Genomic DNA, 10,990 nt, shown 5'->3' on the forward strand with positions numbered 1-10,990 from the left:
TTTTTGAATACTGTGTCACAACAGATTGATGACACATTAAAAAAACAAATTCCCTAATTTTCCTTTGGGAACGTCATTATCTTTATAATGATGTAGGCCCTTGAGCAGCGACACTGTGGATATGTGCGCTTTATAAATACACATCACAACAAGCATTACTCTTGAAAACACTTTTTAGTTGTTTGTGTATCATTCCACCAGAATATCTTGACAAAACAGAAAAGGAGATTGGAGGGTGGCTGTTACACTTGATGACAAGTCGTTAGATAGTTGTGTTTTGTCCGTGAACTTCAGTCGGAAACTCCATCGGTGCGGCTGGTGTAAGACTAGTACGTAATCGGCCGGGTTGCGACATATCCTTAAACGACTTGACGATTACGTTCTCGCACCGTTATTTATATATGCATATTCACTGCATTTACATATGCAGTGAATTTTTGCGGTGAGATTCAATGGCGCACGGCTATGCAAATGAGGACTCGTTTATTCCGTTACGTGGAGAGTTCTCAATACGTCAGGGACATGTTTGCAGACCTGGCGACGGTTTAAAACGACCAAATACACTCAGCTAGGTCAATTGTGTATAGAAAAAAAATGTATCAACACATAGTACAACTCCTTGAAGTAATTAAAATGATCTTTCGTGGCGGCCTAGAAAAACACACTGGAATCTGAACCAATCAGAGTGCTCGCATAGAATTCGCTAGTGATTCAAAGTACTCCCATATGTTGTGCACACAATTGAAAACGTATTCGCCAAGTCGGTTATGATTTAACTCCAGCATCATTTGGTCTGGGAACCAGACTACGCGCATTGCAGCGATATTTTGCGTGCGTGGAGCTAGTAACCGGTACTGTATGCCAAAACAATTACCGACTTGGCACCAAGTCTAGGTGACTGTTGAATACTGTAATTTTCAATGATTTTCAGTCATGCTCCTCAAACGCGGTACAAAATTGCACAGATGTAAAAAAAAAAAAGAACACTAAAATGTAGATCTCAGACATAGCACACTCAAATCGATGAATATTGTTTATTCTTAGTTCAAATGATAGAGTTGGAAAAGTACACTTCATTATTTATTACCCACCAGCTCAAACGCAGTTATAGCTTATTATGTAACTACAGTTTTAAGATTTAAACATCTTTAATATCGAAATTGTTTAATTAAGCCAAATAGATCATAAGGATTTAAAAATGAGGCTACACATGACAAGGAATCACAGGTTACGTTATAATTTAAGTTGATTTCAGTACAGATTTCAATATATAATATCCAAAGCTAGCTTCTTTCTTTCTTTTTTTACAACTTTCAACAACTTTACCCAGAACAGGGCAGCAAGCCCTATCTACATATTGATAGTATAGATAGTTATACAGAACAGCGTTTAAAACATTTATGTAAGATTTTGAATTTTGATCTATAATATTGTTTCACGCTCCATTCAACCCACAACGTGAAACCTTGAATATTTTAACCTAATCCTTGATAAGGCTTCGAACTAAGATTATGATTTATAAATTATGAATTACAGGTCTACAAGAAAGATGAAATGTTCAAGTGTTTTTCCAAAACATTATAAGTGGCTTTTTAAAAAAAAATCATTCAATGAAAGTTAGATATGTGAGTTCTGTCTGTAATTTTAAAATAATTTATTGGTATAATATGTATATACATGCATGCTGATCTTTCAAATTGTATAATCAGTACTAGAATATTTATATATTTTTTGTGCTATTCAAATGAATGCGTATTTTGCATGAGTATATTGTAATTAAACAGCCTTGTGTGCTTGATTGTTTTGACCATATTTTTTTTACTACACTTCGGGAAAGTAATTTTGTATTACATTTGATTTGAATCACATATATATTTGCACAAAATAAAATGATTCTAAATAGTCTTCGCTGTTCAAATTTGTCCATTTGTCAGAAGGGAAACATACGTTGTGCTTAAAAAAAAGTGCTTTATCTTAAAAATTATGCTTCTTGCAAAGTGACAGACGAGGTTTGATCATTTTACTTGCTTATACTCTTTCTCCCTCTGCCTAACATGTTTGTTCTTTTTCAGAGATCTAGCTTACAGATGCTTGACGATTTGCTGTTTGTTTTGGGCGTGGCTATGGAGTCCATGCATTAGGAGCTCCCTCACTTGTACACGTCCAGCATCAACACGAAGATGCCTCAGGATTGTGTGCATTCAGAGTAAACGAGAGCATATGGGCAATTCCACGATTACGTTACATTTTTGATGTACTTTTGAGTTTCATTGGGTTGTAATTACCTTACTGAAAAGGTTTAATAACTGTTATCCCCATAGTAGATAGAGTAGACCTAGACTTACCTAAGCACCAAAGATGACATCCAGAAAAATGTGTTATGTATGATAAGACCCACGAAATCGGTTACTCACGTTACATTTTCGTAACGTGAGTAACCGATTTTGTGCAACTTGTTTATCAAATTACCATACATAACACATTTTTCTGGATGTCATCTTTGGTGCTTAGGTAGGTCTAGGTCTACTCTATTTACCATGGGGATAACAAAAATATTAACAGCATATAGTACATGTTGTTGACTGGTACCTGCAAATTTTATTAAAAAGATCACAAAATCAGCTGTCCACCACTGATCATTTAACGTTTTACGAACTGACAAATACCCATGAAATACAATGGAACATGGACGTTTTCCAACCTCCATGGATGAACGAGAAATATCGGAAAACATACACAAATCACCTTTAATATGTCAAGGAAAGAAATTAATTGTTCCTCATTCAAAACAAGCTGACAGTAAAAAGAATGTTTGAGTCTTGATTTAAATGATAGAAATCTCATTTGCAATTTAACACTTGTGTGTCATGTAATTCTCACTTTCAATGACTTGCAATGGACAGCTATGAAAATGGGTTCTTTTAGTAAAACATCATAACTTCTGATAGCATGGATCAATTTCGGTAATCTTTTTTTTTTTTCCAGATGAGCGGAAGAACATGCTCTCTTAAGACATACATCATTTGTGTATCAAATTTTAAATGCTTTTTAAGGATAAAATATAATCAGGGTCACTTTCTTTTGACGCGCCCTGTGTACAGTTCTTGTGGGTAGCCACACAACATATCACTTCAAGTAACACGGAGTGTTTTAACTAAGGTTGGGGTGGGCGGCCTACTTTGAGGTCTCCCATCCCCTCCCCTCCGGATCCCCGTCCCCCACTCAGACTTTGGGGTGGGCAAAAAATAGCCTTTACTGTTAAAAATGCATTGAGTGCCCCCCCCCCCCACCACCACCTAAGTGTCCTCCCTACAAATTGAACCCCAGTTTACGCCACTTGTTGGTAACACCCTCTAAAATAAAGTGAGCTCTTGAAATAATATACAAATATTTGATCATACAATAAAATCATGACGATCGTTAAACCGCTAAGACTCTAAAGCCCTGTCCGAGTTAATTGGCTATGGCTCGCAATCAGACAAGTGCCTGTGTGAGTAGCTGAAGCCACTTCCCATATAAGCCTACGTGTGTTTTCTGGTAGCCATAGCCGTAGGCATTTGGACACGGCCTAGTTATCAGTGATGATGGTTAGTCTGACTCGAGGCTCTTCCCTTCCCTGTCATCGGACACCACAACCTTGGCCAAGATGCTGCTCAGAAGGCTGAGATCATCCTTCAGCTCATCGATGACACTGTTGATCTGCTCAGCAGACTGAAGTATCTCCACTGACTGGGTGTAAGGGTTGTAGCGGATGGAGAAGGGGCGACGGATCATGCTGGCGTAATCCCTAGTCAGGATTGAAGAAAAGAGAATGGTGCAAAGTGAGAAATTGCAACAATTAAGTCAAATTTAAAGGGACCAAAGCCTTTACGCATTGTACCCGACTTTGCAATGCTGTATCATTTTTATGTCGGGAAGAAAGTTTGGGAAATAAGTAACGTCGGTCTGAAGTATTGGCGTGTGTTTACTCGCCAAACAACCGCTCAACTTCCAAGCCCACCCTTGTGTGGGTAGTTGTTGTTGAGGTCAAAGTTAAGGTTAGGGTTGATTGGAAGAGGTTGTACAGGAAATAACCAGGTAACTATATATCACAAGACTGGCTAGTCGAGCTGGACCAGAAAGTCTAAATTCAGGACATTAGGTATACTCAGTGACTTGGGAGTCAGTCAGTCAGTGACTCGGTGAATTAATTAGTCCGTCAGTGACTCAAGCAGGGACAATCGGTTGCCTTTTTTGGGTTGCCTTAATAGATTCAAGTATCAGGCAAGAATACCTTATCATTTCTTTAGCTTCTTCAAAGCTCTCAGAAACAAAGTACGCATCTTGGTATGTAGTGATACGACATTCTGCTTCGTAGCTGCTATTGGGGAGAATGGTAGCATCTTGGCTTCGCTGGACATAGCATGCTGGGATTGGCAACAAGAGAAAAAAAATGGTTGAAAGTTTTGATTAAATGTAAACATTTAATTGATCGTTCATTTTGTGAAGATATAAGTGTATGATCAATGCACTTGTTGGGTTGGCAGGTGTTTTTCTTTGGTAGGTCTGTCGGTTGGTCTGTTAGTTAATCTGTTGTTTTTTCACTTGTCTGTTGGTCTGTCAGTTGTATGTTGGTGCGTCGGTTATCGCACAGTTGATTTGTCAGTTGTATTTTATTTGGTCTGTTGGTTGTCTGTTGCTGGGTATGTTGGATAGGTTATCGGTTGATCTTCTGGTTGGCCTGTTGCCAGGTAAGTTGGTTGGTCTGTCGGTTGATCTGTTGTTTGGTTTGTGGGTGGTCTGTCAGTCTGTTTGTATGTTGCTGGGCTCTCAGTTTGTCTGTGGGATGGTCAGGATACGAATCATATGATCAACTAAGGCCTGAACAAGTAGCATCTGTACCACATTACACAATTCAATGTTATTTTTCGTTTTAAATAGTATTTATTACATACCTGTAGTTCTCCACTTGATGACAGCAAACCAGCACCGTAGACCTGAGCTGGCCCTGCTGTTTACAGAGACCAAACTCAATCGTGAAGAAATAACACTGTGAAGAAAATAATGAGTATAAATCTGCATAATATAATCAGTGTGATTAATTGGGTCGTTTGTCAATTATTTTTGTTAATTGGTCAAGTAGGCATAATGTAATAAGTCAGTATAGGTGGGTCTGATATTTGAACACATACCTAATTTTGATTTTCAAGATATGTAATTTGTTCTCAAATCTATATCGCTCTCTGTTATTTGTGATATAAAAATTATTTAAAATGCTGTACAGATATTAAGGCCAAAAAAAATTGTTCTGCTTCGATTACATGGCATTTGAAAATAGGGTAGGTAGGTAGGAAATAATTTTGTTTGCCAATTTTTTTTTGGTGCGATCATATGGAGGTGTCTGTGTGTAGTCAAGGGTAAAAGATAGAAATTGATGGTTTTGGGTGTTTTTTTCTCATTTTTCCCATAAAAAAATAGGGTAGGGGCTGTCAGAATAGGGTAGGTAGGGAAACCGGAAGCAGAACTATTGTGGCCTAAATATGAATGGATTGTTCAATCTATTTGTTAATGGCGAATAATACATTAATATTTTAAGGGCTGACAACTCATTTCGATCTTAGGAACTCGAGCAGTTTACCTACCGACGCTAATTTCTTGATATCCTCATCAGATGCCCCAAGGGATGCTAGTCCAATTTCCTGCGGGAATGAGGAAAAAGATCAATCAGTTAAAAGGTACAAAAAGTAACTTGATGATCCTATTTTTTCCTCAATAAAACAACTAATCGCGTTTATTTCTTTATACAAACCTTAGTTTTTTAGGTTTTTTTTTTCAAATTAATGTTAAAGGGAAAATACAACATTTGCAAACATCAAAAAATAAAACTACCAAATCATTTTGAAATACCTTGCTGGACTGTTAGTGAATGACAGTGTAAAGCATCCTGTAAAATCATGGCACCTGGTATACTGTCATTTTCAAGAAAGTGGTATTTTTGTATCATTTCCAACGCTGGTCGGCCGATCAGCGTTGGAAAAAACTGGCTTTTTTTCAAATACTGGCCCCAATTGACCATCGCACTTGTTTGCAATCGATTACACACCTATGAACGGGTACAAGCCATCTAGACTGGTTCCCTGACCTTACAATTCCCAATGTATGTAAACTGCTCTGTTTCTTCTTATATGGAGTCAGGGAACCAGATTACAGGAAAATGATTGTTTTTCTTGGTTTTTATAGCATTTTCAAACCCAAAGCCTCAAAAAGTCAGAGTAACTATATTTGCTATATATTTCCAACCCCCCAATTCCATCCATTCTGAAAATTACAGCAAAAGCAAATGATGTATATTCCTTTAAAACATTTTCATCCAGGAAACAATTGCTCTATCAAGACGCATGGGTTCCCAGGTGAGTATTTCAACGTGTAAAATTCCATTTGAGAGCTGGTCTAGCAGAATCGATCACAAAAATATCAACAATTTTCAAGAATGTACTTGTGACACTGTCGGATTGTCCATTTTAATAATTATTTCATCGATCAAAATGACGCACTACTCCTCTATTATCTTACCTGTGAAAACTGCGCGAAGCTTTTGTCCGCCAGCATCGGCACGTGACCAAATAACTCGTGGCAGCAATCACTGATATGGAAGAAAACAGTTGATTACAGAGTTTTTGGTTCAATCAATATAATTTTTTTTTTATTTGTTGAAATTTGTGGGCTTTAAGATGCATAACGTACGGTTCTGGTGTGTAGAACGGGTTGGAGGCATGACGAATGTACTGAGTGCAGTGAAACACTCGAAACGCCAATCCGCTAAAAAGTCACGTGATGACAGATAGCCAGCTACCGGCCTGAGCAGAAAACCCGAGCGTTCTGAAATATTATTAAAAAAATTAATAAATACATAAAACAAAATATATCACAAGTAAGGACTTTGATTACAGAACGGTTGTGGAAATGTGACAGTTGTTTAGCAAGCAAGTCACGTGTTTTTCATTTCATTTCGTAATTTTTAAATCAGTCAAATTTATTCAAAGTTCTTTTTCGAGTAGGCCTAGAACTATCATTTTGAAAATCACCCTTTAAGAAGACCGAAACATCTTCAAGTTGTGGTATGTTGTCCTCTCTGCAGGAGAAAAAAAAAGCAGTGATGATTTTTAAAATATTGGTTTTTATAACTAATGAAAACCGATCAGAGGCCTGATTATGCAAATGTTATGCATGAATTGACGACTGAAAAGTATCGCGTCAACTTTGACCAATCAGGAATGCCTTGGCTCAGTTTCAACCAATCATGGAGTTGTTTTTACCTGAAGCCGAAATGATCGCGTAGAATCTGTAGATTCTCGTTATATTCCCTGCAGGCATAGAGCGGGTAAAGACCAGTCACGTCGGAAAATACACGTCCCCTTGAAGAAAAAAATGAAAACCGTAAGAATTATCTGAAATGAAAAAACTGATTAGATCAGGAAATAGAGTCCAATCATCTTAGATTTTTATTGTTGGCTACTTCTGTGGAATACAAGCTGGCGCTAACGTGTCTCGTTAAAGAAATCTTGTGTTGTTTTAGCCTGTTTTCATCGGCGTTTTCCCAACCATTATCATTCAAAGTTTGACATCGCCTCGCAAAACCGATTGGTGTTGTCATTTTTAAGGAGTAAACAAAAATCGTTTAATAATATTAAAAAGTGTAAAGTCATTGTGAAAGAATATTATTTCACAGTATTATCAACACAAAAGATACAAAATGATGTGTCAAGTTATTTGCAGAAGTGTGTACCAACATTCGGCCCACGGTGGTTTTAACAATTAGAATATATTCGATGGACTTATGTCATTCCTAGCTCTCTCGAAAATATAATGTTCCTACCATGTTTTTGTTTCCTCTCGGTGTATTTAACACGAGGGATTGGCTGACCACTGTATGGTGAAACAAAGAAGCACAATTCAATTGCATTGCTGTTTGAAAGTTCATAATACTTACATTTTAAACCGATTATCCACAGACTTTAAAACCAATTATTTTTTTTTAGATTGACTGCTGAGATTCCTGCCATTTTCATAAATTCCACAAAACGAATACTTACTGACGATACTGATAAGCGATGTCGGCGAATACTTTCCGTCGTTGTCGGTACTGGCTGTCTTTAAACCCCTGTTGAAGATCAAGAATAATCAGCCCTTTAACATTTTGGTCACATATGTTTTAAACAGTAGGCCTACACAGTTTGTTCTTTAATCCTTTGTAGTTATTTTTTATGTTATAAGCACGCACCACGTAAATAAGTAACCAAGATTTTAGGTCCTTGATTGGTAGGCTCGTTATTGGACTAGCACTCATGCATATTCTCAACCGGCATGCCAAGTGCTTTGTATTGTACGTTTGATAGATACATGCGTGGCACGCGAAAGCGAATAGTGCATTTGAAAATGGCGGTTTTGTCGTGCGGCCACATTGTTTGTCACGTCATGGTCACGTGCAGTGTAGCAGGACTGATTTGGAAACGTTATTCGAGTCAGTTCATACTTCGTGGCAATCTTTAACATCTAGCGAGGCACAAGAGTCAAGTCGTAAATTGTACGGTGAGTGCTTCAAAAATTGTCTTGGTTTTGTACAGAGGCTATATTAAGTGAACAGTGTTCATCCTTAATCCCTATAGCCAGGTGCAATGCATAGGTTGACATCAAATTACGTATATGTACATGTATTTGAAAGTCCTTTTATAGGCACGTCCCTGCTTTGAGGATATAGAATCATGTCTCCGTTTCTGAATCAAATCTGAAAATTATTTCAGACCATAAAATGCAGATTGCCTTTGCATGCATTGGCACTGGCTTAATGCATGCCTGGGAAGGATTTGTGCAGGATGCCGCCATGCTTATCTTGTAGAATCATGAGTAATTCATTAAAAAATGCAATTTTTTTTATTTATCATGTCTACATTTCTAAACTTAATACCGCTCATAGTCGTGTCAATGTTTCAAAATAATAAAATCATTATTCATAATTTTTAAACTGAACTGAGAAACTCTGACAGAAAAAAGAAAACCTGTTTCTGTTTTGCACCAAATATTTTGAGGATTTAATACGTGCACTGGTGCTCATGCTAATCAAAGTTGCGTAAGCCGTACTTTGCGGTACTTACATCAAACGACATAACGAGGTACGTGCGTCTTAATGCAGAACAACGCCCAGAGAGAAAACAAATTGGCAATTTTCCACACTTGCAGATGATTCAAAATAATGTTAAATGCACCCGGGGCCAATTACCATGCGGAGTATTTACACTTGACGTCAATGACTCGTTATATTGGCCAATTATAAAAGGAAAAAAATAGCCCCAGTGATAGAAGACGATTGAGAAGCTTGTCTCTGATTATGTGCGGGAAAAGGTGAGAAACTCGTCGCCATATTGATTAATGACGTCATGGAACGGCGTCTATACGCGTTGCATCATTATATGGGATGACACACCCGTATTTTGAATGATAAATTGCCGATCAACAGCGATCTACAAGTGATCAACTAACATGTGCACCAAGAACGGTTCTCTTTCAATCAAAATAAAAGAAGAGGATATTGGGTCCATTGTAATATTGTTTGCTGTCGGAGCTGTCGGAGGGGGGGGGCCAGATCACGCTGGGGACGGCTGTTGGCTGTCAGCATCCGTCAACCCCCCCCCCCCCAAGTAATTGGCTCTCGTCAAATAAGTGTTTAGAATTGTGTTTACTCGCCAAATACATTTTCTGTAGGCCAGACAAAATTTAATATACACACAGAGGCAATTCGGCTACCTTTGTCCCAATGCCTAGAATTAAACTTGGTCCCATGGTCAATTTGACCTCTCTTGGAAAATTACTCCTAGGCCTAACTCTGTCCAAAATTATCAGATTCGGACATTCAATATCTCATTTTAAAGTGGAAAGGCGTATCTTTCAAACAAAACCTATATTATCTATGTTGGTTACACATTCTACGTCTGGCATAGTGGCATTCCGTATATTTAGTTTGCATTTTTTTTACACACTGTTATTACAACATAATCTGACATCAAATGGTGAATTGTTTTGGAACGATTTAAGGGTAGATTTGAAGGGTCTTTCACGCTACATTCTTTCTCAAGGAACTGAATCATTTTCTTTGAAAGCATTTACGTTAACATGGAGACTCCTCAACGTTGATGTTTTCATTGTTTTTACAAACATCGATGTAACCTTGTCTGGCCGGTCTCACTCGTGTATGCCTAATTATAGCGTCTTGTGTTCCAGGTAGGTAATGTATTGTGTTTTGCTTTTTTTGTGGTGTTTTTTTGTATGCCATATAGGGGTAAGTATACGAGCTTTTGCTTTACTTGAACCCTACCTGTCGGTAATTAGCAGATTAATCATTTACGTAGATAATTTGATTTATTGTAGTAAAATTATTATTATTTGTCTGTGGACAAGTTTCTTTCCCAGAACGAAACAAATGTTCATTATTGTACGTCCTTGCATAACTCGGGACGCGTGAGCGTCAGCGTTTATGTCACTTCGGGGTAACTCCGTAAAATCCAGTTCTCTGCGTATATACGTCCGACCAAAGTCGTGAAGGTGATAGTTGGCCTGTAATATGTTTCTACTCATTAGATGTCACATATTAGTGATGTTATCAATTTACTTTCCCAACAGCAGCTCATTGAAGTGTCTGACAAAATCGCATTTACGATATTCACAAATATTGATACTGGGCCAAGTCGCAGATTTCGCTGCCGCGTCTGTGTGGAGTACTAACCCAACAAACCAAAGCAAATTTCCTTTCTTTATAAAACAGCACTTAATGATATACTGGTAGGCCGAGATAAAACTGTTAAAGTTATACGATTGGTGTTCACGCTTGACTAGCCACTAAAGCAGGCTATTACGATACATAGACCTAAGCTTATGTTGTAAGACAGTTCGATTTAGGTACGGTTCGATTGTAATTTGTAGGTGCCCTGGAATCCATGTTAAAAAAAAAGATTAGTAG

General features: G+C 37.7%; 1 protein-coding gene across 1 annotated transcript; it reads right to left on the bottom strand.

Moving 5' to 3' along the window:
* Positions 1 to 3,588: 3,588 nt before the first annotated feature.
* On the bottom strand, positions 3,589 to 9,143 carry LOC115922565 (tryptophan 5-hydroxylase 1-like). The gene is given in 15 exon segments (XM_030981624.1): positions 3,589 to 3,787; positions 4,274 to 4,370; positions 4,373 to 4,406; positions 4,935 to 4,981; positions 4,984 to 5,029; positions 5,622 to 5,678; positions 6,553 to 6,622; positions 6,724 to 6,802; positions 6,805 to 6,858; positions 7,065 to 7,111; positions 7,296 to 7,394; positions 7,856 to 7,874; positions 7,877 to 7,905; positions 8,073 to 8,140; positions 9,132 to 9,143. Coding segments are annotated over 15 exon segments (957 nt in total).
* Positions 9,144 to 10,990: the final 1,847 nt, after the last annotated feature.

Source organism: Strongylocentrotus purpuratus, unplaced genomic scaffold (genome assembly GCF_000002235.5).
Source record: "Strongylocentrotus purpuratus isolate Spur 01 unplaced genomic scaffold, Spur_5.0 spur5_contig_243, whole genome shotgun sequence".
NCBI lineage: Eukaryota > Metazoa > Echinodermata > Echinoidea > Camarodonta > Strongylocentrotidae > Strongylocentrotus > Strongylocentrotus purpuratus.